This window comes from Cibotium barometz, chromosome 34, assembly GCF_041138505.1.
Source record: "Cibotium barometz isolate CiBa-2024 chromosome 34, ASM4113850v1, whole genome shotgun sequence".
NCBI lineage: Eukaryota > Viridiplantae > Streptophyta > Polypodiopsida > Cyatheales > Cibotiaceae > Cibotium > Cibotium barometz.
This window is the reverse complement of record NC_141079.1, coordinates 13,097,469-13,122,718: the sequence shown is the minus strand read 5'-3', so window position 1 is coordinate 13,122,718 and position 25,250 is coordinate 13,097,469. Positions and strand designations below refer to the sequence as shown.

The 25,250-nt window shown below is 45.4% G+C and overlaps 1 protein-coding gene across 3 annotated transcripts in view; it reads left to right on the top strand.

Moving 5' to 3' along the window:
- Nucleotides 1-25,250, top strand: part of LOC147618711 (serine/threonine protein phosphatase 2A 55 kDa regulatory subunit B beta isoform-like) — a 55,104-nt gene that overhangs the window by 12,590 nt on the left and 17,264 nt on the right. Inside the window, exons 2-9 of one of the 3 annotated variants that reach the window (XM_086773745.1) lie at nt 15,869-15,972; nt 16,130-16,225; nt 16,705-16,824; nt 17,387-17,602; nt 17,937-18,028; nt 18,518-18,636; nt 21,507-21,630; nt 21,783-21,906. In XM_086773745.1, coding sequence (XP_086629871.1) covers nt 15,869-15,972; nt 16,130-16,225; nt 16,705-16,824; nt 17,387-17,602; nt 17,937-18,028; nt 18,518-18,636; nt 21,507-21,630; nt 21,783-21,906 — 995 coding nt within the window. Of the gene's footprint in view, nt 1-15,868; nt 15,973-16,129; nt 16,226-16,704; nt 16,825-17,386; nt 17,624-17,936; nt 18,029-18,517; nt 18,637-21,506; nt 21,631-21,782; nt 21,907-25,250 lie in introns of all 3 variants that reach the window. The other 2 variants (XM_086773744.1, XM_086773743.1) reach the window with 2 other exon arrangements.

Sequence of the window (25,250 nt, the reverse complement as noted above, 5' to 3'; positions counted from 1 at the left end):
AAAGTCGAGGAGCTTGCTTCACTCTGGGATTTTCTCTCTCTTTGGGAAGCCCCACCAAAAGGCTCTAAAAGGCCTTGCTAGGCCCCCACTAAGGAAGCATAAGCTCCATTTTGGAGCTTGCCCTAACTAGGGCAGCTGCCACCCCCATCAGGAGCAGTGCTGCCTCCTCCGTCTACAGCTCCAGTTGGCTGCCTACAGAAACATACTCATCCAGACCCCAATTAGAGAAGCCCCATGTCAATTTTTCGATTTGGCCAACTTTGCCTCCTCTGCCCTAGCAGCGCGAATTAGCCGGGTGGCGCCACTGTGTAGGCCATCAAAACCCTTCTGCAAATTTTCAGCTTTTTTGAAAACAGAGTTGAATCAAGCCTTGGGCATTCCTCATGCTCTCTTTTCATGCAATCGGCATGGACATATTACAACATGACACCCATTACTGAGGTCTTTTTTGGTCATCAAGCCTCTATTCAGATAACTTTTCTATCCCTACACTCTCTCATTTCGATACACTTGTAGGTCTTTGTCATCAGTGGGTCATTGGGCATCTCACAAGGGTGCATTTTAGTGGACATTGAGTGTGTGTAGTGCATTCTGCAGTGACATTTGGTTGGGAAAAATTGTGGCTAATAATCATGTGTTCGGGATGCTCTCTGCCGAGGACAAGCTTGACGAGACTATCTATCCGTTGTGGGCCTATATGAAGAGGCATCTATTGGTAGCCAAAGGGCTTTGGGGTATTGTTATTGGTGATGATGCTTGTGTAGTAGCTGCTGCACAGCAGCTTGCTTCTGGAGCATCTATTGGAGAAGTTGCAGTCGCTTCAGTGATATAGGCATTGGCACCCTCTATTGCAGATTAGAGACGATGGGATTCGAAAGATGGAGAGGCACATGCCCTCATTGCTCTCTGTGAAAAGGAGTATCATACCGCACATCCGTTCATGTGACATTGCTAAGTCGTGTGGCAGCCCTTGCTATACTATATGAGGTGCACAATGAGGCTCTGTGACCTATCTGAAAAAGCAGTTCGACCTCCCTCATATGAATGAGGCTGATTTTGTGGATGAGTATCTCACGAAGGTTAAAGACCTTCGAGAACAGCTTTCAAACATTGATGAGCTTATTCCAGATAGTTCTCTTGTCACTACCATCCTCTATGCATTGCCTGACACCTATTAGGGCTTTGCTACTATACTCGGCTGCTCATGAAAGGCAATGGAAATGCCTTTTCTTTTGATGAGCTAGTGTCTTTGCTTCTGCAAGAGGAGCAATCCTAGACGAACAGGACGGGAATGAGGGTTGGTGATCAAGCTTTTGCAGCTCAAGGCAAAGGTAAAGGCAAGGCATTCAATGCCAGTGGCTACAAAGCTAGAGGTGGGACAATTGCCACTTCTGGCAAGGATATAGACAAGGGTGACAATGGGAAGCCCAAGAAGAAGGGTAAATGTTATCACTGTCGGAAGCTAGGGCACTACATAAATGAATGCAAGAAGGGGCTTGCAAAAGAGGAGGAGAAGAAAGGCTTTGGCATGTTTGTGGCCGATGCATCAGCACCAAGTGCTGACAAAAAGGATTCACCTAGCTCTGCTCAAGATGAACGGTTATTCCAAGGACAATGCATCTATGATCCCTCTTTGCATGATGTATGCATGGCAGCTAGAGATGCTGATGTATGGTACTTTGATAGTGGTCCTAACAAGCATATCACATCACAACGCCATCTCTTCTCTTCGTTAGAGGATGCTCTAAAAGGGGGCATAGTTACATGTGCAAACAACTCCAGTTATGCTGTCAATGGAGTTGAATAAATTGTGTTGAATCTCGATTTTCGTGTACACGATCTATCCCTCATCACCTAAAACATTTCTCTCTCTCAAATGGAGCAGGTAATCATTGCATCATTCAATGTGTTTCTCTCAGTTTATGTTTGTCATCGCATCGCTTAAGGCTTTTTTCTCTTTCAACGAGCGGGTAATCATTGCATCATACAACACGTTTCTCTCAATCGTCACATCACTTAATGTGTTTCTCTCAGTTTATGTTTGTCATCGCATCACTGGACACATTTCTCTACTTCCTCCTCCACTTCTTCATGTTAAAATATGTGGGTGGATTGTGGGCTGATTTGAATCACATACCGCCATCTTGGATCAATACAATTGGGTTGAAAAATAACATACAAAATCACAAAAGAATGAGTAGGTAGCCTATGCACTGCTTCAAATGGCGAGACGATCACTTTCTCATGTATTGTATCACGACTCGTATGACCACCATTCGGTCCATTATTGCATTGGCGGCACATCATGGATGGCATGTACATCAGTTGGACATCAAAAGTACTTTCTTAAATGGTGACTTGCATGAGGAGGTATATGTATCTCAGCCTCATGGTTTTGTTCAAAAGGGGCATGAAAGCAAAGTATGCAGGCTTGGGAAAGCCTTATATGGCCTTAAGCAAGCTCCTAAGGCATGGTATGCAAAGTACATGCATACTTGGTTGCACATGGTTTGTACAACAGTCCTATTGAGAGTTCCCTCTATGTCCAGAGGACTTAGGATAGTTTCTTGGTCATCGTCCTGAACGTTGATGACATGCTGCTCACAGGTCTTGATGAGGAACAATTTTCAGCTTTCAAAGCTGAATTATATTCATCATTTGAGATGTCAGATGTGGGTGAGTTGCATTTTTATTTCGGCATTCAGTTCTTACAACGTGCAATTGGCATAGTTGTAATGGAAGGGTAGCTGTAACATGGAAATCTTATCAATCATGAAAACTGATCAAACACATAAGCATGCCAAATAAGAGAGAAATAACAACTGTGCACAGTATACTAGGCTAGGGGCTAGAAGATGGGCAGACCCCCCCCCCCCCCCCCCCCCCTCTTTATGGTTAGATTACCAAAAAGGAGTCTGCTTCCAAATACAACTTTGCGGGTGCTCAAGGATTCTCCACTGGCTAGCACTTGTTTCTTCCAGTACGATATGAAAACAAAAGCGAAGCATATGCTGAATTTGATGTCCCTTCTCAGCACAAGAGAGCATTCCTGGCATAAAGCACATGCAAGACAACCATGGACAGTCCATAGCACTCCCACATCGGCCTGGGACAGCCCTACATCTCCATCTTCCACCCGTTTGGCTCACAGAGCAAGTCGACCAGCGTTGAAGGATTGTTTCTAGTAGTCAACCAGCTCTCAGAAGCCACAAGAGAAGTCGACCAGCTCTTAGAAGCCACACAAATAGGCCAGCACTTCTTCTTCTCCAGATCCCTTGGCCAGCAGCTTCTTAGGGCTGTATACAGTTGGCCAGCAGCAAAACAACCTTCAGAAGGAGTCGACCAGCCTTGGCCTCACACCTGGATGAACCCTGTCATGGTAGATAGCGGTAGAAGGCTTCAAAACAGGCCGACCAGCTCTCCCATGCACCTAGAAAGCATGCGCATGAGCAAACTCGAGTTCTCCCATGCACCTAGAAAGCATGCGCATGAGCAAACTCGAGTTCTCCCTTCAGTAGTAGTCGTGTGCTTTTTTGGTCCAGAAAAGGGCGCCTACAAGTAGTTGGCGCAACATCGGTTCGGTGCCCGCCTTTTGGCTGCCACATGTATTAAAATAGTCCCACCCAGTGTGAATATCTTGTAAGTTTTCCGGTCACTTATAAGTGAGTGTGGACCTGCATCCATAATTATTAATATGTGAAATTATAAAGCTGTAAATTGAGTTTTTAGGAACACTTACTACCTGCAAAACACATGTTGACCACCTGTCAGTCCCAAACAGGTGTGCACATACATGTCCACAGGGTGCCCGGGCATCCCTAGTCCCATGGACAACACAGGCAGTAATCTCAGGCATTTTCCAGTCAAACAAGACAAGTCATCCAAATATAAAATCAAAGTCATGCACACACATGAGTGCAGCTAAATTGGAAGAAACACCCATTTGCTCAGTTGTATTAGGTAAAGTGTCCAGGGCTTCATGATCCTTCCAGAATCTTCCCAGAACATAAATACAGAGGATCACAAGGATAGCTAGTCTCGGGAAATCATATCATGTCAGGCTCCATGAGCCATACATGTACACCATGTTAGGCCCCACAAGCCATACATGTACTGTCATGTTAGGCTCCATGAGCCATACATGTACTGTCATGTTAGGCTTCATATGCCATACAAACACACCATGTCCGGCTCCACAAGCCATACATGTATGTCATGTCAGGCTCTATATGCCAAACATGAACAATAGAAAAACAAAGCAATGAGGAATTTTGTGACAATAGTCATGATGCAGTAAAATACATACATAGACTGCTTAAAAGGTTTAATCTTGAGGATTGTAAGCCCGTGTCTACACCAATTGAGATAGGTGCGAGGCTTAGCATTTAGGATTTTGAAGAGTCTTTTGAGTGAACATATGTACAAGAGCCCTTTGATGTGAGGTGACTCTGAGTAGAAGAAGACCACTGCAGAAGCAAAGATGATGTCGGAGCTGAAGCACGGTCGGTGACGAAGGCTCGCGTCGTCGATGTGAGGCAAAGGTCCTCCATGAGGTGGTTGGTGTCAAAGGCTTGCGTCGGTGGATGCAGAGGCACTCTGAGGTGGTAGTGGCAGTGGAAGATGAGGTGATGCAGGCTTTGGTGACAAGGGTGCTGCAGTACCTGAGGTGGTAGATGAAGAGCAGAGAGCGTTGCTGTCCCGAGTGGTGTAGTGGTGCAAGCTCTGGTGACAAGGGTGCTGCAAGACCTGAAGGTGCAGGCTCTGGTGACAAGGGTGCTCCATACTTGAAGGCTTTCGTGACAAGGGTGCTGCGTACCTGAGAGGTGGTGGAGCAGAGAGGGCTGCCGTCCCGAGTGGTGTCAATGGTGAAGATAGGCAGAGAGGGGGTTGCCGTCCCGATGGTGTGATGTAGCAGAGAGAGCGCTGCTGTCCCAAAGTGTAGCAAGATGTAAAACGTTGATATGCTCTACTGTAGCAAAGAGGGCTGCTGTTCCATGAGAAGATATGAAACAATGGAGTGCTCTATGTAGCAGAGAGGGTTGCTGTCCCATGAACTGATATGAAACGCTGAAGTACTGGATGTAGCAGAGCGGGCTGCTGCCCCATGGTGTGGTTTGTAGCAGAGAGTGGGCTGCTGTGCCAAGTGTCAGAATACGCAGCGGAGATGATGACCAAATCTGGGAACACAAGAGCAAAAACGCAGGCAGAAAAACAGCACAAGAGAGAGAGAGAGATGTAGGCGTGTAACTCTGCTCTATATACACAAGAAGATCCCGAGAAATGATACAAATGAGGTATGGGGGCTGAGGACCTATATATACCTCCCTGGAAGGGTAGTCGGCCAGCACTAAAAGTGTCCACGACTGAAGAAAGAGGTCCACGATTGCATAAATGCAGTCGGCCAGCTATCTGATGCCCACGACTGGTAAAAGGCAGTCGGCCAGCAGCCCTGAAGCCCACGACTGATCAAGATCCAGTCGGCCAGCACTGGGGTGCTCCCGGCATCATCTGGCAGCCCTCCCAAGCCTCAGAAAAATGGGAAAAAATAGGGGAAAAATGCGGAGAGTGGGGAAAAATGAGAAAACACCTCACAAGGGCGGGCACACCCACAACAAAGGCCCTGGTGTATAAAACTAGACAGGAGATGACTTCTAACACCCCCTCTCAGCTCCTGGCTGTGTGACCAACCACTGGGAGCTGGGGTGCCGCCTGAGCAAATCCTGAGAGAGCGACTTCGTGAAGAGGTCCACCGTACTGTCCTCCGTCGAACAGAACTCCAGCAAGATGTCATCAGCAATGATCTGTTCACGAACAAAGTGCCTCGGGATGACCATGGGTGCCTCCAGTGGAAGGCCAAACGTGCAATGTAACCTCCTCCTGCTGCTCCGTAAAACTGCTCCTGGGCCTGAAGTAGATCCCCTCGTGTCCGGATCTCCTCCCCAAACTGAGTCACTCCACCCACGGAGTCGGACTCCATCCAACAATCCCCCTCCTGTGTACAAGAGTCCATGATCCTTCGCATGCTGCAGAAACCACAGGAAACGCAATCCTGCCTCCCAAGGAGACATCTGCAACCAAGAGCTCAATTGCCTCATCAGGAAGCTCCCGTCCAATCTGGTGTCCATCAACCAGATCCATGAACCATACAGCTTCTGAATCACAGAGACATCACACTGCTCACAAGGATCAACACCTGTTACGATGCACAAGCAAGTCCTGGAAACCTTCTGAAGACCACGCAAGGCCTTCTGAAACCTGTCAACCACCCCCTCTGAGTCCGGAACCACAAAGCCTGGAGAAACCACCTCCTTCTGCAAGTAAACACCTACCACCTGCCTGGCTTTCCGAAAGGTCCCCGTGGAAAGAACATCCTCAACTACTGGAAGTTCTATGTCCCGAACACGACGAGACATCAGAGCATAAGTGACATGTTCTGCTTCCTCTGACTCACGAACACAAGAACTACCAACATCAGTACTGGAAAGTTCGTGCCAACTGCTGCCATCTACTGGTAAGCTATCCACCACCTGGTCTCGGAAAGCTCGCACCTGCAGCGTATCCACACCTGAGTAGCTATTACCACACTGCCACTCATCACAATCTTGAGGACCTGGGAGAGAGAGTGCTGAAAGCCTGTAAACTCCATTCTCCACTCCACCTTCCCAAACCACTTGGCCTGTTGCTTTGTCCCGGAGAGCAACAAAGTGCTCATCAAACTCCACCCGTACGCCAGTCTTGCAAACCTGATGCACTGACAACAGATGAAAACCAAGTGCCGGAACATACAACACCTGCGAGGAATGCTTCCTCCCTCTGCCATCGGGAACTATCTCCATCCTGCCCTCACTGTGAACTGGGATAGTGGACGTATCCCCAGTAAGAATATGACCAGAAAGCCTGCAGAGATCCTGTAAACCGGAACGGGAAGGAGTCATGTGCCTGGAAGCACCACTATCGAGAATCCACTCCCGAGTATCCGTTGCGGAGAGTCCTCCAATCTCCTCCCTGCCTGAAGAAAATGAAGCATCGGTGTCCATCACCTCCAGGTGCACAAAAGCCGGAGTCTTCATGATTGCTGAGGAGTCTTCACCCTTCTCGGTCTTCCGCTTGGGACACTGCCTCCAGTAGTGGCCTTTCTCGCCACAATCATTACAGGTCCTCTCTGCCTTCAGTTTCTCGCGGTCACTAACGGACATCTTCTCAGAAGACTTCTCCGACGAAGCCTTCCCCTTGCCCGTGTTACGGCCTTTCGATCGTTGGCCAGTTAAGGCCTCCGAACCTCCACCTTGAGGAGGGTTCGTGAATCGTTCCTCCTGGTCCAAGACCATGGGCACAAGCTCCTCCCACGTGATGGTGCTGAGCCTTCCACCACTGGTAATTAACGACGAGTAAAATGCTGAGTACGAAGAGGGCAAATGTGACAGCAACGTGATGGCCATGTCCTCTGACGATATCTCCTTCCCAGCCTGAAGAACTTCCTGTTGAAGAGCCTGCAGCTTGTTAATATGCTCCCGCATTGTCGACGACTTTGCGGGGCCCATAACCCGCATCTGTACTTCCAAGGAAATCCTCTTCATGGGCGATACCCTGTTGTAAAGTGAAGCCAAATGCTGCCATATACCTCTGGCCAGCGTCATATGCTTTACATGATTAATTACCTGTGGTGTGCAGTTGAGGAAAATAAACGAACGGACCCTGGGGTTGACACGATCCCACATCTGTGTCTGGGCCTCCCGGTCCTTTCGGGTTGACGGTAACTCCCCTTCCTCTACTTCCGGCCGTGGAACACCAACAATGACGAAATCGGCGAGGTCGTAAGACTCCAGAACGGATTCCATCATCACCTTCCATATGCCGTAGTTGCTCCCGTCCAACTGACGGTCCACCGGGAACGTGGGGAGTGTCGGGATCTTCACATGTCTCTCGGCCATCTCAAACAGATCTGCCATAGCGGGGATGTCCTCTGAAAAGGGTGGGTGGGTGTGGGAACAAAGAAGAATTGATACCTGCAAGTGGCTGTCCAGCAAATCAGCCCGCCTTCCTCTTGCTTCTCCTCTTCTCGATCAGCCCAAAACAGTCCACCAATCAGCCACAAAACAGCCCCCTCTTGCTCACACAAATCCCAAGACCTATCTAGAGCCTAGGGCTCTGATACCATGTCAGAATACGCAGCGGAGATGATGACCAAATCTGGGAACACAAGAGCAAAAACGCAGGCAGAAAAACAGCACAAGAGAGAGAGAGATGTAGGCGTGTAACTCTGCTCTATATACACAAGAAGATCCTGAGAAATGATACAAATGAGGTATGGGGGCTGAGGACCTATATATACCTCCCTGGAAGGGCAGTCGGCTAGCACTAAAAGTGTCTACGATTGGAGAAAGAGGTCCACGACTGCATAAATGCAGTCGGCCAGCTATCTGATGCCCACGACTGGTAAAAGGCAGTCGGCCATCAGCCCTGAAGCCCACGACTGATCAAGATCCAGTCGGCCAGCACTGGGGTGCTCCCGGCATCATCTGCCAGCCCTCCCAAGCCTCAGAAAAATGGGAAAAAATAGGGGAAAAATGCGGAGAGTGGGGAAAAATGGGAAAACACCTCATAAGGGCGGGCACACCCACAACAAAGGCCTTGGTGTATAAAACTAGACAGGAGATGACTTCTAACAGGCGTGGCCAGCAGTAAATGCTGATGTGCTGAGGCTGACAAGCGATGATGATAAAGCAAGTATGGTGTAAGTGGCGGCAGCAGCAACAGCATCAACAGATGGTACCTGATATGGTCAAGAAGTGGTACAATGGTGGACTACTGGTCGGCCAGCCTAAAGGCTGTTGGCCAGCAACAAAGACAAAAAAGGAACGAAAATCTAATAGATCCGGAAAATCTAATAAATCCATAGAAGTCCAGATATAATCCCCTTTTTAGGGTTGGACAAAATGCCATTTTCCAACAGCTTTTGCTTTCGTCTTGGTGATTCATGTATATCATTGCTCAGTAACAAGAAGTAGCCAACAGTGGCCACTTCTAGCTGTGAAGCTGAGTACAAGACAGCTTTTTAGCTACAGTTGAGCATGTCTGGCTGAGACGCCTTATGGTTGATTTGGGTGTTGGACAGTCGTCCTCCACTACCATTTTCACTAATAGTCAGAGCGCATTTGCAGTTACGCAAACCCAGTGTTTCATGCTCGCACTAAGCACATTGAGGTGCATTATCACTATGTCAAGGAGAGACTCTCAATAGGAGAGACTCTCAATATCACTATGTCAAGGAGAGACTCTCAATAGGAGAGATCGGCTTGGTATATGTGCCTACACATGATAACATGGCAGATTTATTCAAGAAGACTTTTTCTCATGAAAAGTTCAAAGTTTTTCGCAAAGCTTTGGGCTTATTGCCTTTTGGGGATTGATCAGCCTATCCGAGTACATGTTCACATCCTCACTCGAGGGGGGTTTGTTGACATCCATGTCATAGGCAGTGGTGTGTGAACACCGGGGCACTTTTTACTCTCCTTAGGTGGGGTGTTTTCCCCCGTGCGCACAGGAACACACCCTAAACCACTTAGTGTGTGTTACCATATCATGTTATTGTACTCTCATTTTGGTACACTACATTATTGAGTAACATGCCTCTTCCACTCAAGCTAACATGACTGTGTACTTGCTTTTGTGTGTGTGTGTGTGTGTGTGTGTTGCTAGTGCTCCCCTCTCTACCCCATCTATGTCACAGGTAGTGGTGTGTAAACACGTAGGATAGTCGGGACACTTTTTACTCTCCTTAGGAGGGGTTTTTCCCCCGTGCACAGGAACACACCCTAAGCCTTTTCATGTTATTGTACTTTCATGTTGGTACACTCAACATTATTGCTTTACGTACCTCTTCTCTTCCACTCTCAAGCTGTCATGTGCATGCACATGTACATGCTAATCCCATAGCTAATCCTTGAAGGGCAACAGATAAGATGTAACATGCGGAAGCTTCGGCGGAGATCGGTAACTTCAATGCTCAGAAAAACAGCACACTTGTCACGACGAAATTAACGCACAAAATTGAATGTAGATGTGTAGAAAAATAGAGAGAGAGAGAGAGAGGGAGAAGAGGACACAATATTGGGTCCTGAATACCCTCTGTAGGGCCCCCACCACGAATGGTGTATTTGCTTTTATTGAATGATGCAAAACTGAAATAAAAGATTGAACCTGAACCTTCGCGGCTGAGGAGAATCCTCTGCCCTTGACCTTCAATCCTTCACCCCTTCTGCGTTAGCTTATCCTTGGCTGTCCTGGCCCTTTGGTGAAATATGAGATGAATGACCTGAATATATGCCATCCCCTCCAGGGTGCTGGTCGGCTGTCTAAAACCCAGTCGGCTCACTAAAAATAGTCCCACGACTAGAATATTCAGCATTTAATGCTAAAAAAGCTGCCCATCACATAATAGGTTGCTGGCCATCATGCGCCTCTGTTTCTGGCAACCTGTGTGGGCTGCCCCACACCTGGCCTACAGCCCTCTAGGGGCTGGGTACCCTGTCGGCTGCTGTCTAGCGGCCCTAGGGCTGGCCTACAGCCCTTCCAGCCCATCCCATGGCTGGTGGGCATAGTCAAGGCCTTCCTGGCCCGTATGGGGTGGGTTCTACACCTCCCCCATGCCCACATATCAGTTCTTGGGGTAGCCCTATGGGCTGGCCCCTTTCCTATATGCAAGGCATCCAGGACTGACATCATTCCAGAGGGAAACTCGCAGCGCGGACTGGCTGTGTTTCATGTGCAGGACAATGCACACCGGACCGACCTTGGACGCATGTGCAGGACAATTTACACCTGACCTTGGACGACTGGAGTGGGACCTTGGCTGACTTGTCCCGGACTGGGCTCACATGGGATCAGTTTTCCACCTCAGGTCGTGAACCTTCTGTACAGATATGTCTAGGTGGCATCCAAGTGCGGGATGCACGTGACATCCTCTTCTGCTTAACTTGACGGAAGTTGCATAGCCTCCAAATAATCCATCAATAACGCCGGATAGTCGTCAAAAAACTCTTTGTCAAGCCATACCACTTCGTGGGTCTCTCGGTCCTCAAACTTTGTGAGGAATTGTCTTTGTCTTCGGCCTAAGCTATGCTTGAAGCAGTGCAAAAGGATCTGTTCTGGAACCATAGTTTCAGCTTCATCAATGATATCTGGTTCCGCTTCATCTTTAACTTCTGAAGGGATCGGACCTGCATATGGCTTTAACCAACTGACGTGAAACACATCGTGCATAGTCAGACTCGGAGGTAGCTTCAACTTCATTGAAACCTCATTAATCTTTCTTTGGATGGGAAAAGGTCCGAAGCTCTTGAAAGACAACTTTGGGCATCGCTTGTCCACCTGTTTCAACCTTTGCTTCTTAATTCGAAGATAAATCCAATCCCCTTCCGAAAACTTCATATCCCTTCGGTCTTTATTGGCTTGTCGAGTGTAGGCCTCTTGCGTTTTAGCCAACCTGTCCTTTACTGACTCCAAAATCTCCTGGTAAGACTCCATCAATCTATTCGCTTCAGTATTTGAAGACGAGGTCCTGGTCAATAGCAACTGGAATGGTCTTCCAAACGCTGCCTCATATGGAGTCTTGCCAATCGTTGAAGAAAAAGAATCGTTCAAAACAGCTTGAACTAAAGGCAAATATGATTCCCACTTACCTTGCTGATCGTGGACATAACACTTCAGCACATCAAAGGTAACTGGTTGTAGATTTCTGTCTGGCCGTCCGTCTCTGGGTGAAATGTATTGGAAAAATTCAATTTAGTACCAAAGCTATCAAACAATGCCCTCCAAAAATGACTGGTAAACTTGGCATCTCGGTTCGACACTATGATCCTAGGAATCTCACCAATCGGGTACCAATGCCGAATGAACAACTGGGCAACATCCTCGGCAGTCCCATTGGCTGTAACATGCGGAAGCTCTGGGAGTCTTCTTTCAGCCCTAAACACTCTTGGAAACCATCTGATGCAAAACGCAGATATAGAGAGAGAGTAGAGAGAGAGAGATGTGCTGGAATTTCAGTATATTTCATATAGTACAAAAAGGGTACTTTGCTACAGCCCTAGGGTGCCTTCATAAAAAGGTGATAACACCCAAAATTCTGTCCCCCTATGGGACTCCTACTGACCCAAACCCCTAGAGGATTGAATGGCTAGAACAATGAGCATGAATGCTCCCTGTGTAGAGGATCTAGAATCTGGGATACGGAAGGAGAGGGAGGAGGAGATGGAAAACGCGGCGCTGGAGAACGGGTGCGCTCTTCCAGAGCCGGTATTTGCGCCTTCTGCTCTTCCAACTTGGTACTCTGGTCTGCGATTGTTGTTGGAACATCTCTGTAACACTCATGCCTGATGCCCTAGCTGGGCTGCTTGGTGCACTTTGGTCCCAAGGTTCTTGGTCTCCCTCGTCGTTGAAGCTCGCCAGAGAAGGAAAACGCACTTCCTTTCCGGAGCGCAATCTACCATCCACTATGTGTGCGGGAGACTTCGGGAGGTTGAAAACCAATTGTCCTTTGAGGGACAGGAGTTACTCCGAAAGGGGTGGTCCATCGGAGTCTGAAAACCAACCACACAAGCGAGAAAAAAATTGGTGAATCTTTACACTTGAAGTAGGCCCTGATACCACTGTAACATGCGGAAGCTTTGGGGGAGATCGGTAACTTCAATGCTCAGAAAAACAGCACACTTGTCGTGACGAAATTAACGCACAAAATTGAATGTAGATGTGCAGAAAAATAGAAAGAGAGAGAGAGAGGGAGAAGAGGACACAGTATTGGGTCCCGAATACCCTCTGTAGGCCCCCCCACCATGAATGGTGTATTTGCTTTTATTAGAATGATGCAAAACTGAAATATAAGACTGAACCTGAACCTTCTTGGCTGAGGAAAATCCTTTGCCTGTTGAGACCTTCAATTCTTCATCCCTTCTGCGTTAGCTTATCCTTGGCTGTCCTGGCCCTTTGATCAGCTTCAGCACTTGGTGAAATATGAGATGAATGACCTGAATATATGCCATGGGTATTTATACCCCTCCAGGGTGTTGGTCGGCTGTCTAAAACCCAGTCGGCTGACTAAAAATAGTCCCATGACTAGAATATTCAGCATTTAATGCTAAAAAAGCTGCGCATCACATAATAGGTTGCTGGCCATCATGCGCCTCTGTTTCTGGCTGCTGGGCAGCCTGTGTGGGCTGCCCCATACCTGGCCTACAGCCCTCTAGGGTTTTGGGTACCCTGTCGGCTGCCTGTCTAGGGGCCCTAGGGCTGGCCTACAGCCCTTCCAGCCCATCCCATGGCTGGTGGGCACAGTCAAGGCCTTCTTGGCCCCTATGGGGGTGGTTCTACACCTCCCCCATGCCCACATATTAGTTCTTGGGGTAGCCCTATGGGCTGGCTCCTTTCCTATATGCAAACCCTAATTGACTACATAGTGGTCTGGCATCCAGTATCATACCAAATACACAGAACCATTGACATCATTTCAGAGGGAGACTCAGAGCGCGGACTGGCACTGTTTCATGTGCAGGACAATGCACACACCTGACTTTGGACGCATGTGTAGGACAATGCACACCTGACCTCGGACGACTGGAGTGAGACCCTGGCTGACTCGTTCCGGAGTGGGCTCACATGGGATCAGTTTTCCACCCCAGGTCCTGCACCTTTTGTACAGATATGTCTACGTGGCATCCAAGTGCGGGATGCAAGTGACATAGGAGCAGATTTAGGACCAGATTTAGGAGCTGTAGCAGCTATTATTGGCAGAGAAGACGGTGGGATGGACGAGGTTCCTATCGGCCAGCAGATAGGAGATCTAGCATGTGGTGTTGACAGCAAGAGATTATTTTATGTCCAAGGACTTGGCTGAGAGCAAGTCGGCCAGTCCACATGTGGCGCATAGCTCATTTTTGGGTATCTCAGTCCTGTAGGGGCTAGATTTGTAGGATAGGACTTGTGGAGTCGAGAATACCTTTTAAGGGCAGCCTAGGGCTTGCCAAAGATTGTACCTTTTTGTACTATACTGAAAACACAGCTCTCTCTCTCTCTCTCTCTCTCTCTCTCTCTCTGTCTTTTGTTTGTGTTTTGCATCTATGTGTTCTTGGAAAGGTGTTTAGGGATGAAAGAAGACAGAGAGCTTTCGCACATGTGACATTGGTATTAGAGCTTCAGGTTTAGCGATGCTGCACACTGATGGTGTCCCAGATGAAGGTGCACAGTTCAAGGAGAGTAACATAGGACATGGAAAAAGTTCCGAAGAGGTTGGTTGGTGGTGTTCCACAAGACCCAAGGGGAATGGCACTTGGTGAGTTGGATGCCACTTGGGACATAACCAGGAAAGGCTTTCAGAAAAATGGTTCCAAGGGATGATGATCATCCAAGGGGTGGAGTGAGAGTGTAGACTCAATACTCAAGAAAAGAAGACCAAAGAAAGTGTTCAGGGATGGGGCAAGAAGGCAAGGGGACAAAGTGGAACAGATGCACAAATCTTCTTTAGATTTGGAGTGGAATTGGAGAACAAGGCATGGTTTTCAGTGAAAAGGTTGCTCGGAAGGAAAGGATGACAGTTGGGGAATCCATGAGGAGACATGGGGATGATGACAGTCATCCAGGATCAGAAGTTGGAATCCCATCATCAAGTTTAGTAGAAGGGGATGTAATGTGCATGCACATGGACATGCAGATCCCAGTGCTATTTCCCCGATGTGCAGCAGATAAAGACATATTTCTGGAGCTTCAACAGCTACCTAAGGCATGGAAGGGACTTTGGGGGGACCAAGACCTTTGTCGGCCAGTGCATGAGGTATATGGCAGATGACGTCGGTAGCAAGAATGATTTTCTGGTCCAAGGAACTGGCCGATAGTAGGTTGGCCAGCTCACCACCTCTTCAAGGGCCTATATATAGCAAAGGCTGGCTCATAATTAGACAGTCAGTCCTTTGGGGACTTGGATCACAGATAGGGACTTCATGGAGTCAAATAACCTTTGATGGGGCAGCCTAGGGCTTGCCCGGATTTGTACCCTTTTGGTACATTAGAAATATATTGAAAAATACAACTCTCTCTCCCTCTCTCTCTCTTCTTTCCATCTTTTGTATGTGTTTTGTATCTACATGTTCCTTCAGGGTGTTTAGGGCTGAAAGAAGACTCCTAGAGCTACCGCATGTGGAGTCAAGAATACCTTTTTAAGGGCAGGCCAAAGATTGTACCTTTTTGTGCTATATTGAATATACTGAAAACACAACTATCTCTCTCTCCTCTCCATCTTTTGTTTATGTTTTCAATCTATGTGTTTTTGGAAAGGTATTCTAATATCATAAAGCAAATCTGTAAAGAAAAGGGGGTGGGGGTTGCCTTGGTCATTTGGGCCCAGTGTTGGTGTCATGTGTATGTGGTGCAAGTGTTTTATTTCAGTTTTCTTGCTGTTTATACTTTCCATGTCAGATTGAATATCAATCACTTCTGTAAGAGGCTCTAACATGTGATTTATTATATTTCTTTGCTATTTAACTTCCTGATCTTTATCTACACCAAAAATAATAGTTCATTAAATGAACTTTATTTTCAACTGTAGAGTCACAAGTAGAAACTCATCGGAAGTTTGTCACAGAAGTTACCTAGAAGCTATGGCGCTCCATACTAAAATAGAGGTTTTCCATGTAGCTTAATAGGGGGATGTCTGAATGTAGGAAAGGGACTGATAAGCAACATTGGCAAACTGCAAAGGTAGCAAAATATGATGCTTGCTTTTATCCAATCTGCATGATGTCTCTGATTTGGCACTCTATTTTTTTGAGTTTTGAGCAGATGGTTGAACTCTAATTTGTATATGTGGCCTATTTTGTAGTGGATATCATATCTGCCATTGAGTTTGACAAGACAGGGGAGCATTTGGCAACTGGGGATGGAGGTGGTCGTGTTGTTCTGTTTCAAAGAACAGATGGAAAAGATGTAAGCTTGGAACCTAGAATTTTAATGGGGTGGTGTGATGTTGTGCGTTTCTCCATTGGTAACTTTGTACGAGACCAAGTTACTGCTTATTTTTATGATGTTTTATTCTAAGATTTTCAAAATCATAACAATTTAAGGGTTGATGGAGGTTATACAGTTTCGATCTCGGAAAGAACTTGAAAGAGCAGATTTGTTGAATACAAAGCATCCAGAGTATCACTACAAAACCGAATTTCAAAGCCATGAACCTGAGGTCAGTCTCTTGAAAATTTATAAATAAATAGAATATGAATGCGTTATATATATGTGTGTGTGTGTGTGTGTGTGTGTGTGCCTGCCCATGCATGCATACATACATACACGTGCAGACACACAGCCGTGTGCACACACATACATCTTCACATACACTCATCTATACAGATTGCATGCATACATGCAACCTACCTACCTACATAGGTACATACATACACATACATACGCCCATCCGTACTTACCTGCATAAGTATGTGTAAGTATGTATGTGGGTGCATATCTACGTTCATGCCTATGTCTGTGTCTATGTGCATATAATAGCTATATACATATTGGTGAGGCTGCATTTGGTCATATAGGATAAGAAACCAACCAGTTTCAATGCCGAGCTGCAAAGTGAGAGAAGTTCTTTTTTGTATCCAAAATCAAGTTGGGGCCTAGTCCTACCTACATCTGGGCTAAGATTCATTTTCTTGGCAGTTTGACTACCTCAAAAGTTTGGAGATTGCGGAGAAGATAAACAAAATCAGGTGGAGCCACACAGCTAATGGTGCATTGTTCATACTTTCAACGAATGACAAAACTATCAAATTATGGAAGGTGGAATTTTGTAAGAAAGCATATATTTTTTCTTCTTCTGTGGGCACTCTTATCATGTTTGAGAATTCAGTACTTTGTACGCTGTCAGGTCTTTTTTGAATGAGCCACAGAAGTGAGTGAGGATTTTACCCGTGGCATAGTGGTTTGTCAGTCAAGTGTGCCTGCCTAAATTATGCAAGGTGCTGTCACTAGGGAATGTTGAAAGTAGAAGTAAGAACATGATTGACAATTACCATGAATCCCAAGGCAAAGGGGCTCAAGATACTGATAGGGAGATCATATGGACAATCCTGATTAGCATCTGGTTGACAATATCTGGTTAGCACAAGATGGACAAACTGTTATTTATACTTCACAATGATTAGGATTATGTATTCCACATGCCCTCATGAATTGGGGGGAACTACCAGCCTCTTGGATGGACATACAATATACAATACATTGTCAAATAAATAGTCTATTATTTTGTAGATTTTTTTGGAGAAAATGTCTATTTAATCTCTCTTTTTTCAAATCTCTACTAATTTTTCTGATTGACAGAAATTGTTCCATGATATGACAGGTACTAGAAAAAAAGGTTAAGAAAGTTCATGAAATGAACCTGGATCCGGGTGTTCGGATGGGCAATGGCGGCTTGGCTGGGGGAAACCTTGTTTTAAGTCCAAATGGTCATGCATCATGGGGTATCAATGAGGGTTCAACTCGGTTAGATAGTGCGGCCTTAAATAGCCATGATGACATTCCCTTTGACAAAATACACTCTCTTCGCTTGCCCACGGTAGTGGTACCCTCTCTAAAGGTTATGGCAATGTTTGTTTCACTTGTATACACATACTTTAGCTTAATTTAGAGATGAAATAATATAGTTGAGGTTCTGCATATTAAGTCAAGCTAAGGTTGCCGTACCTCGATTTAAGCTGAGGTGTATTTATGTAAGGTAAGGGGAACCTTAGCTTATTTCAAGGTATAAACACCTTGTTCAATTTATTTATACAGAAAATTAGCTCAAGGTATACTTAAGCCTAATTTGTACCTCATATTATGTTTTGACAAGCTAAGGTTTACCTTAGCCTAATTGTTTTGACAAAATTTCTACTTTGATGAACTGACAGGTTTGCAGCAATGAAATAGCATATGTGGCAAGGTGTAGGAGAGTTTATACCCATGCTCATGATTATCATATAAATTCCATTTCAATTAACAGGTGAGTGTGGGTTCTTGTTTGCTTGTCAAGGTTCTTTTTTGACCATGTTTGTAACAAGGATATGTTTGCAACCATCTGTGACCACAATGTGCATCCAGAGAGCACCAAACACATGCACACGTACTCATGAAAAATACATGAAAATCAGTTGAGGGACTTACCAAACCAATACCACACCCGGCAACCACTAGAGGGTTTGGCAGCGCACTATCCACCTCCAGGTTATGGTCTTAATCTAGACCCCACATTGTTGGTTTGACAACCAACTCTAGCCAATTGCTGCCCATGCTAAATTTTTCTTGACTCATAGACTAATAATCATAAGCAGCAGAAAATGTGTTAGTTTGAGCAGTAGAAAATGTGTGTATTGTTTCTAAAGGAGATGTATAGGACTCACCATTTTGCACATCTGGGTTTTTGAGCTATCACTTAAGGTTTATTGTGAATCCTTTTTTCTTTACATTTATTTGTGTCACTACCATATAGCAGTGATGGCGAAACATACATTTCTGCTGATGATTTGAGGATAAACTTGTGGAATTTGGAAGTAAGTGATCAAAGCTTTAACATCGTTGACATTAAGCCTACAAACATGGAGGACCTTACAGGTAAAGCATGTTTTTTTTGGGGGGGTTGCAAAGTGACTTTTAAAAACACGTTGTCTTCTTTTTGCATATGCTGACACTGAAAGATTTGTTGTGATTGTTTAAAGAGAATGTTTTGCCATATGAATATGTGAAAAAATAGCGGCTGGATAGCTAGTCTGGCAGCTGAGGTGACCACACATCCCTTAGTGGACTCTTTTGAAATAGAGTGACAACCACAAAATATGGTCCAAAAAGTCATATTTTATGTCCAAGCTGTGCTTAAAAGGTGTCCCAACAATTGGGCTATGTCTTGGGCATTTCTAGGAGCCCGTAGGGCTGCAAAATCCGCTCTAAATCTGCCTATATATTTGCTAATGAGAATATACATGTTTACGTGGCACCGGATTAACGTGTGCACGTGACTTCCCCTTCTGCTGAAACTTGGAGCACTAGGGTAATTCATACACCTTTTCTCCTTTTAGTTCCGGTCCAATTGAAGAATCCACCTCATATCCACAGGATCGATTTCCAAGCTCTTTGACTTGGTCTTTGAATCTTCTGACTCACATGTAGTCTCATCCTCCTCTTCATCTAGAAATTCTTGAGAAACTATCGGGCTGACCTCATCCTCCTCCAAATAGGATTTGGAGAGATTTACCTCCTCGAAAACTGGTGGGCTAACCTCATCCTCCTCCACATAGGATTCGGAGGGATCTACCTACTCTAGAATGTGCTCTTTGGGTTCAAGTTCAAGTTTGGGTTCGGGTTCAGTTTGTGGTTCCTTTGCCAATGGATGCTCTTCCAACGCGAGAGATCCCTCTACTCCCTTGGAAATTCTTGTGGCACTAGTCTCGGCCTCCTCTGTTGTATTGGATTCGGTGAGATCCTCGAGCACTGGCGCTTGTAACTCATCAATCAGTTCGGCCTCGGGCAATGACATCTCAAGCAATGGTTGGTCCTCTACTTGAATCTCCCCATCACGACCTTCCTTGGCTATAAACTTGCAGCCTGAAGATGACTTGGGTCTAACCTTCAAGTTCACCTTTGCTTTGGAATTCCCTTGGTTGTCCTCGCCCTTGAATACCTTCAGCACTTTGTGAATTATGAGATGATTCAAACCCTCGCCAATGTTTGACCTTTATAGCCTCTGTTTATGCTAGTCGATGTGCTGAACAGGGGTCGGCCTGCTGATTATCCCCACGACCTGTTTAATGTGCCTTAAAGTGCCCAGCATGTGAAAAGCACCACTCTAATGCACATTAAACAGGTCGTGGGAATAATCAGCAGGCCGACCCCTGTTCAGCCCACCGACCAGCATAAATACAGGCTATAAAAGCCAAACATTGGCAAGGGTTTGAATCATCTCATAATTCACTAAGTGCTGAAGGTATTCAAGGGCGAGGACAGCCAAGGGAATTCCCAAGCAAAGGTGAACTTGAAGGTCAGAACCAGGTCATCTTCAGGCTGCAGGTTTATAGCCAAGGAAGGTCATCAAAGTCATAATTCACAAAGTGCTGAAGATATTCAAGGGCGAGGACAGCCAAGGGAATTCCCAAGCAAAGGTGAACTTGAAGGTCAGAACCAAGTCATCTTAGGCTGCAAGTTTATAGCAAGGAAGTTCATCATCATTCAATAAAGCAAATACACCAAGCTTGGTGGGGGCCTTGCAGAGGGTATTTTGGACCCAATCGGGTGTACTGTGTCTTTATTGTATTCTTGAGGATGCTACTTGTATTTGTAGCTAGTAGTCTTTTTCCAGTGTTTTATTTTTCTGTTTTACCAAGATAAGTGTAACACATAGGTGCCTCATCAGTCCTGGTTCTCCACTCTTAGTTGTGGACAACAGATGCCACCCAACAGTCTCTATCACCACAGGAGACGGGCTTGAATGCAGTAGGAAGCTCCAATGCTACAGTGTAGGCACCGTCACACAAGAGAGCTCTCCAGCTTATTTTTTGTGAAGAAGGTTTACCGAACAGCATGGTTCCTTCCAGGGCTCTGATCGGCCCACCTGCGTGAGGCATCGGTTGGTGCATTTACCCTCTCCTAGGCTGAATCGTCACATAGGAGGAGTCACCACCTTTTGTTTAGAAGCCATGAGTGGTTTGAATTTTGTAGTTATAAAAAAAAAACGTTATGAGTAAATGTTTATAAGGCTATTACTTAAGCCTTATAACATTAAGGCTTATCAAATATTAAGCACTGAGCCATGGAAGAACTGAAAAGAAAATGAAGAACAAGGGAAAAACACCGATGTGTGTATCTGTCATCCATGCGGATAGTAGATGATGATCCTGCGATCCCTCTGAGATGGGAGCATGTCATGTTGGTGGAGAGCTTCCCGGATCTGGATCTGTCTCTGTGGTGGAGGGTCCTGATGCTTTGGGTCGGGGGCATCAGGCTCGTAGAATGGATCGTGTTCGCTCGCTAAGAACTCCTCTGGGGCACGGGGCCGAAGTGCAGGTATGGGCGGTGGGCTCCGATGTGGATGCGTGTACAACAAAGAAATCTGTGATGGCTCTCTGGGAGGTGTCCTGTCGGGGCTGGGCCTATCTACCTTAATAACATCTCGGGACACAATAGTTTGAGAGAGAGAGAGAGAGAGAGAGAGAGAGAGAGAGAGAGAGAGAGAGAGAGAGTTTTTGTGTCTCTACTTATATGCTGCATTGATATATAGGCTGCCACAGGGCTTAAGATAAGCACCACATATGAGTGTTGTGGTAAATCTACAGTTATAGCTCAAATATGTGAGAAAATATGAATACACTTGCTTTTATGGTCTCTCCTTTTTCTTCACGGTTTCCTTTGTAATCTGCATGATGTGGATTACCGTTAGAAGGATTTTTTTATGAGGATGGGATAGTGAACTTTTGGTGGTCTTTTGTTTGCAGAAGTTATAACATCAGCTGAGTTTCATCCAGTTCACTGCAATACACTAGCATATAGCAGCTCCAAAGGCACAGTTCGTCTCGTAGACATGCGCCAGTCAGCTCTATGTGATAGGCATGCAAAATTGTAAGATATCTTCTAATTCCCTTCTGGGATAGTTATTTTGGCCACACACACAAATGCACATACAGAGTAGCTTGAAGTCATCTCCTGTCCTCGTTTATTTAATTTTGATTTAATTTTTTTTGCTTCTCAATTTTTGCTTTCTTTTGCAACAGATTTGAGGAGTCTGAGGTTCCTGGAACGCGCTCCTTTTTTACAGAAATTATTGCATCTATTTCTGATGTTAAGTTTCCTAGAAGTGGACGTTACATTTTAAGTCGTGACTACATGACTTTGAAGGTAATTTCTTTTTCTTTTCTTTTGGTTATTGGAGTGAGCATTTGATTTTTAGTAGGTCAAGCTGATCTGTTCTACTGGTTGAAATGATTCCTATGAAATTCCATCCGCAGCACTTTGTCAACCAAAAAGCAATCAAACATTTTATTATAATTATACACTGCTTTAGTGTGTATGCAAATGTGGGTAGGTGAGTGGGGGTGGTTTGCTTGTGTGAGCTTAATGACCCAAGGGGAGGTTTTCATGAGAGTTGGTAGCCAGTTGCCCAGAAGCTTTTATGGAGCACTCCAAGGGGATGAAGTTCATCCAAGGGTTGGAGCCAAGGGTGCCATGATTAGTTTCAAGAAGAAGGATTCATGTTTGTGTTTAGGGACAGGGCAAGAAGGCAAGGGGACGAAGTGGAGCAGATGCACATATCTCTACATCAAATTTAGAGTGGATGCAGAGAACTAAGGCAAAGTTTAAGTGAAAAGATTGCTAGGAAGGGAAGGATGACAAATATGGGAGACCGTGTGTGGAGACAGGGGATGATGACAGTCATCCAGGGTCAGAAGTTGGAATCCCGTCATCAAGTTCAGCAAAAGGGGAAGTCATGTGCATGCGCATGGACATGCTAAATCCCAAGCTAAATTCCTTGATTTGTAGCAGATAAAGATTAGATTAAGGCACAAGGCAAGCCCAGATAAATACAGCAGAAGCCATATATGATCAAGATCCTGTCGGCCACGTGTCAGAGGCTGTGGATGGTTGTAGGCATGTTTTGCACCTTGGAGTTGCACCTTGGAAGGAGAGATGGAAGCGGGTTTTTGTTGGCTTTGGTTGTGTTATTGGCTCCTCTCCTCGATTTCTCTTCCCGTTTCTCTTCTCGAGGAGGGATTTTTTTGCTCTTTCTCTCTCGCCCTCTCTCACCTTCTCGAGGAGGGATTTTTCTTGCTCTCTCGCCCTCTTTCTCTCTCACCCTCACTCTCTTATTTCTTTCTCGCCCTCTTTGTCTCTTGACCTTGCTCTCTCTCTCTTATTTCTTTCTCGCCCTCTTTGTCTCTTGACCTTGCTTTTTTTATTCAGTACTTTTTCATTTTGTTGGGATGACAGAGGATACCCCATACATGTACTCCGATTTGTCTCATAGGCCGAGTTCGGTCTTTTGGAAGACGTTAATAAAATCTTTCTTTCTTTCTCTCTCTCTCTCTCTCTCTCTCTCTTGCTATTTCTCTCTTTTTCTCTTTCTCTTTCTCTTTTTCTTTCTCTTTCTCTCGTCTCTCGTTCTTTGTGTTTCTCTCTTTCTCTCTTTTTCTCTTTCTCTTTTTCTTGCTCTTTCTCTCGTCTCTCCTTCTATCTCTTTCTCTTTCTCTCCTCTCTCCTCTCTCTTTCTCTTTCTCTTTCACTCTCTTTTCCTCCTTTTCCCCCATCGGTAGCATAATTGATTTATGGGACCATTTGAAGCTGGCTGACAGCAGTCGGCAAGGTGGACTGACAGCCAAAGACCCTATAAAAGGCCATGTTGGAGATCATTGTAGCTATCTTCCCCTTAGGTGTGGTAGGTCCTAGAGTAGGGTTTTGTTTACTTTTTGGGAAGGCTTAAGGCCACAAGTTACAACCATTGTACCTTTTATGTACTCTATGAATATACTGAAAACACAACCATGTGTGTGTGTGTGTGTGTGTGTGTGTGTGTGTGTGTTTGTCTATGCTTATTGTTCTTGCATCAGGTGTTCCTATGTAGTGCTTAGGGCTGAAAGAAGACATGAAGAGCTTCGGCATGTGACATTGGTATCAGAGCTTGTTCAACAATGCTAAGTGCTGAAGTGTCCCTGATGAAGGTGTGCATGTCCAAGGTACAGAAAAGATCATAGAAACAAGGCCCAATGGAAGTAACACCAACATGGAAGACAACCATGAGGTTGGTGAGGTTGTACGACATAACCCGCAGAATGGAAGACCTGACAGTCAGATGCCACTTGCAGTCTCGAGAAAGAAGATCATGGAAGCGTTCAGGGACAGGGCATGAAGGACCAGGGGACAAGATGGAACAAATGCCCAGACCTACACCAGAATCGGAGAGGATCTAGAGTAATGGGATGATCATCCAAGGGGTGGACTGAAGATGCCAAACTCAATACTCAGGATAAGAAGACCAAAGAAGTGTTCAGGGACAGGGCATGAAGGAGAGGGGACAAAGTGGAACCGATGCATAGATCTACACCAGACTTTGGAGTGGAATCAGAGGATTGCAAGGTTTTCAGTAGAAGGTTGCAAGAAGGATAACAGTGGTCTCGGAGACCACATGAGGAGACAAAGGGATGATGACAGTCATCCAAGGTCAGAAGTTGGAAGCCCATCATCCAGTTTAATAGAGGGGGATGTCATGTGCATTGCTCATGGACATGCTGAATCTTAGATTTGCAACGAGATTAAGACAAGATTTAGGCTTTTTATAGGCTTAGAGGAAGGCTAGGAGGCATTTGGCAGGAGTGAGGACCAGTCAACAGCATTGGGGCAGCCCACATGTGAAAGCAATGCATTTTATGGGGAGTATGAAGAGGACAGACCTAGCTGACAGGTCTTTATCTAGCCAACTGAGCATACGGGGCCTATATAAGCAAAGCAACCCTTTTGGGTTATTTCATCTAGTTCCCCCTTGGGGGATAGGTCATAGACTAGCATAGAATAGGACTTTTCATAGTCAAGACTCCTTTTAGGTGTGCTTCAGGCCACCAGGTTTGTAGAAGCATATATGCTCTTTGATAATATAAAGATATTGTAGATTAGGTGAAAACTGTCCGTTTTCCTCTCTCTTCTCTCCATTGCTTCTACATGGCTGCATCTATGTGTTCCTATGAAAGGTGCTTAGGGCTGAAAGAAGACATAGAGCTATTGTGCATGTAACACTTCATTACAGCAAACCACCTTTTGTTCGTGCATTGTAGCCTAATGCTAGCATGAAAGGAGTCCTTATCCAAGTCTAGATCTGAATTTATGGCATTATATATTCATCTTTTTAATATACAATAGATTAAGTGGAACTTTTCTCGTATAGTTGGATTGTGCATGTTAATCAACGTTTAATTAGAGTTTGTTGGCAATCACAGGATGATCAACCATGAAGCTATGGAGGATGAAATCTCTCCATAGTTGTGGAGATAGATTTTTGAGTGAAATCCTCATCACTAAAAGCAATATCAAATTGGGCAATAAAAGCAAGTGCCTTTGATGCATCATGTTCCCCATGATATGTATCAGACTTCATAGATTTGTCTCCACCTTTGAAGTCACGAGACATTGATGCATTAGCGTGCATCTCAACATGTTTCCTCGCATGTATGTCTATTAGGACAGTCCCTTTGATC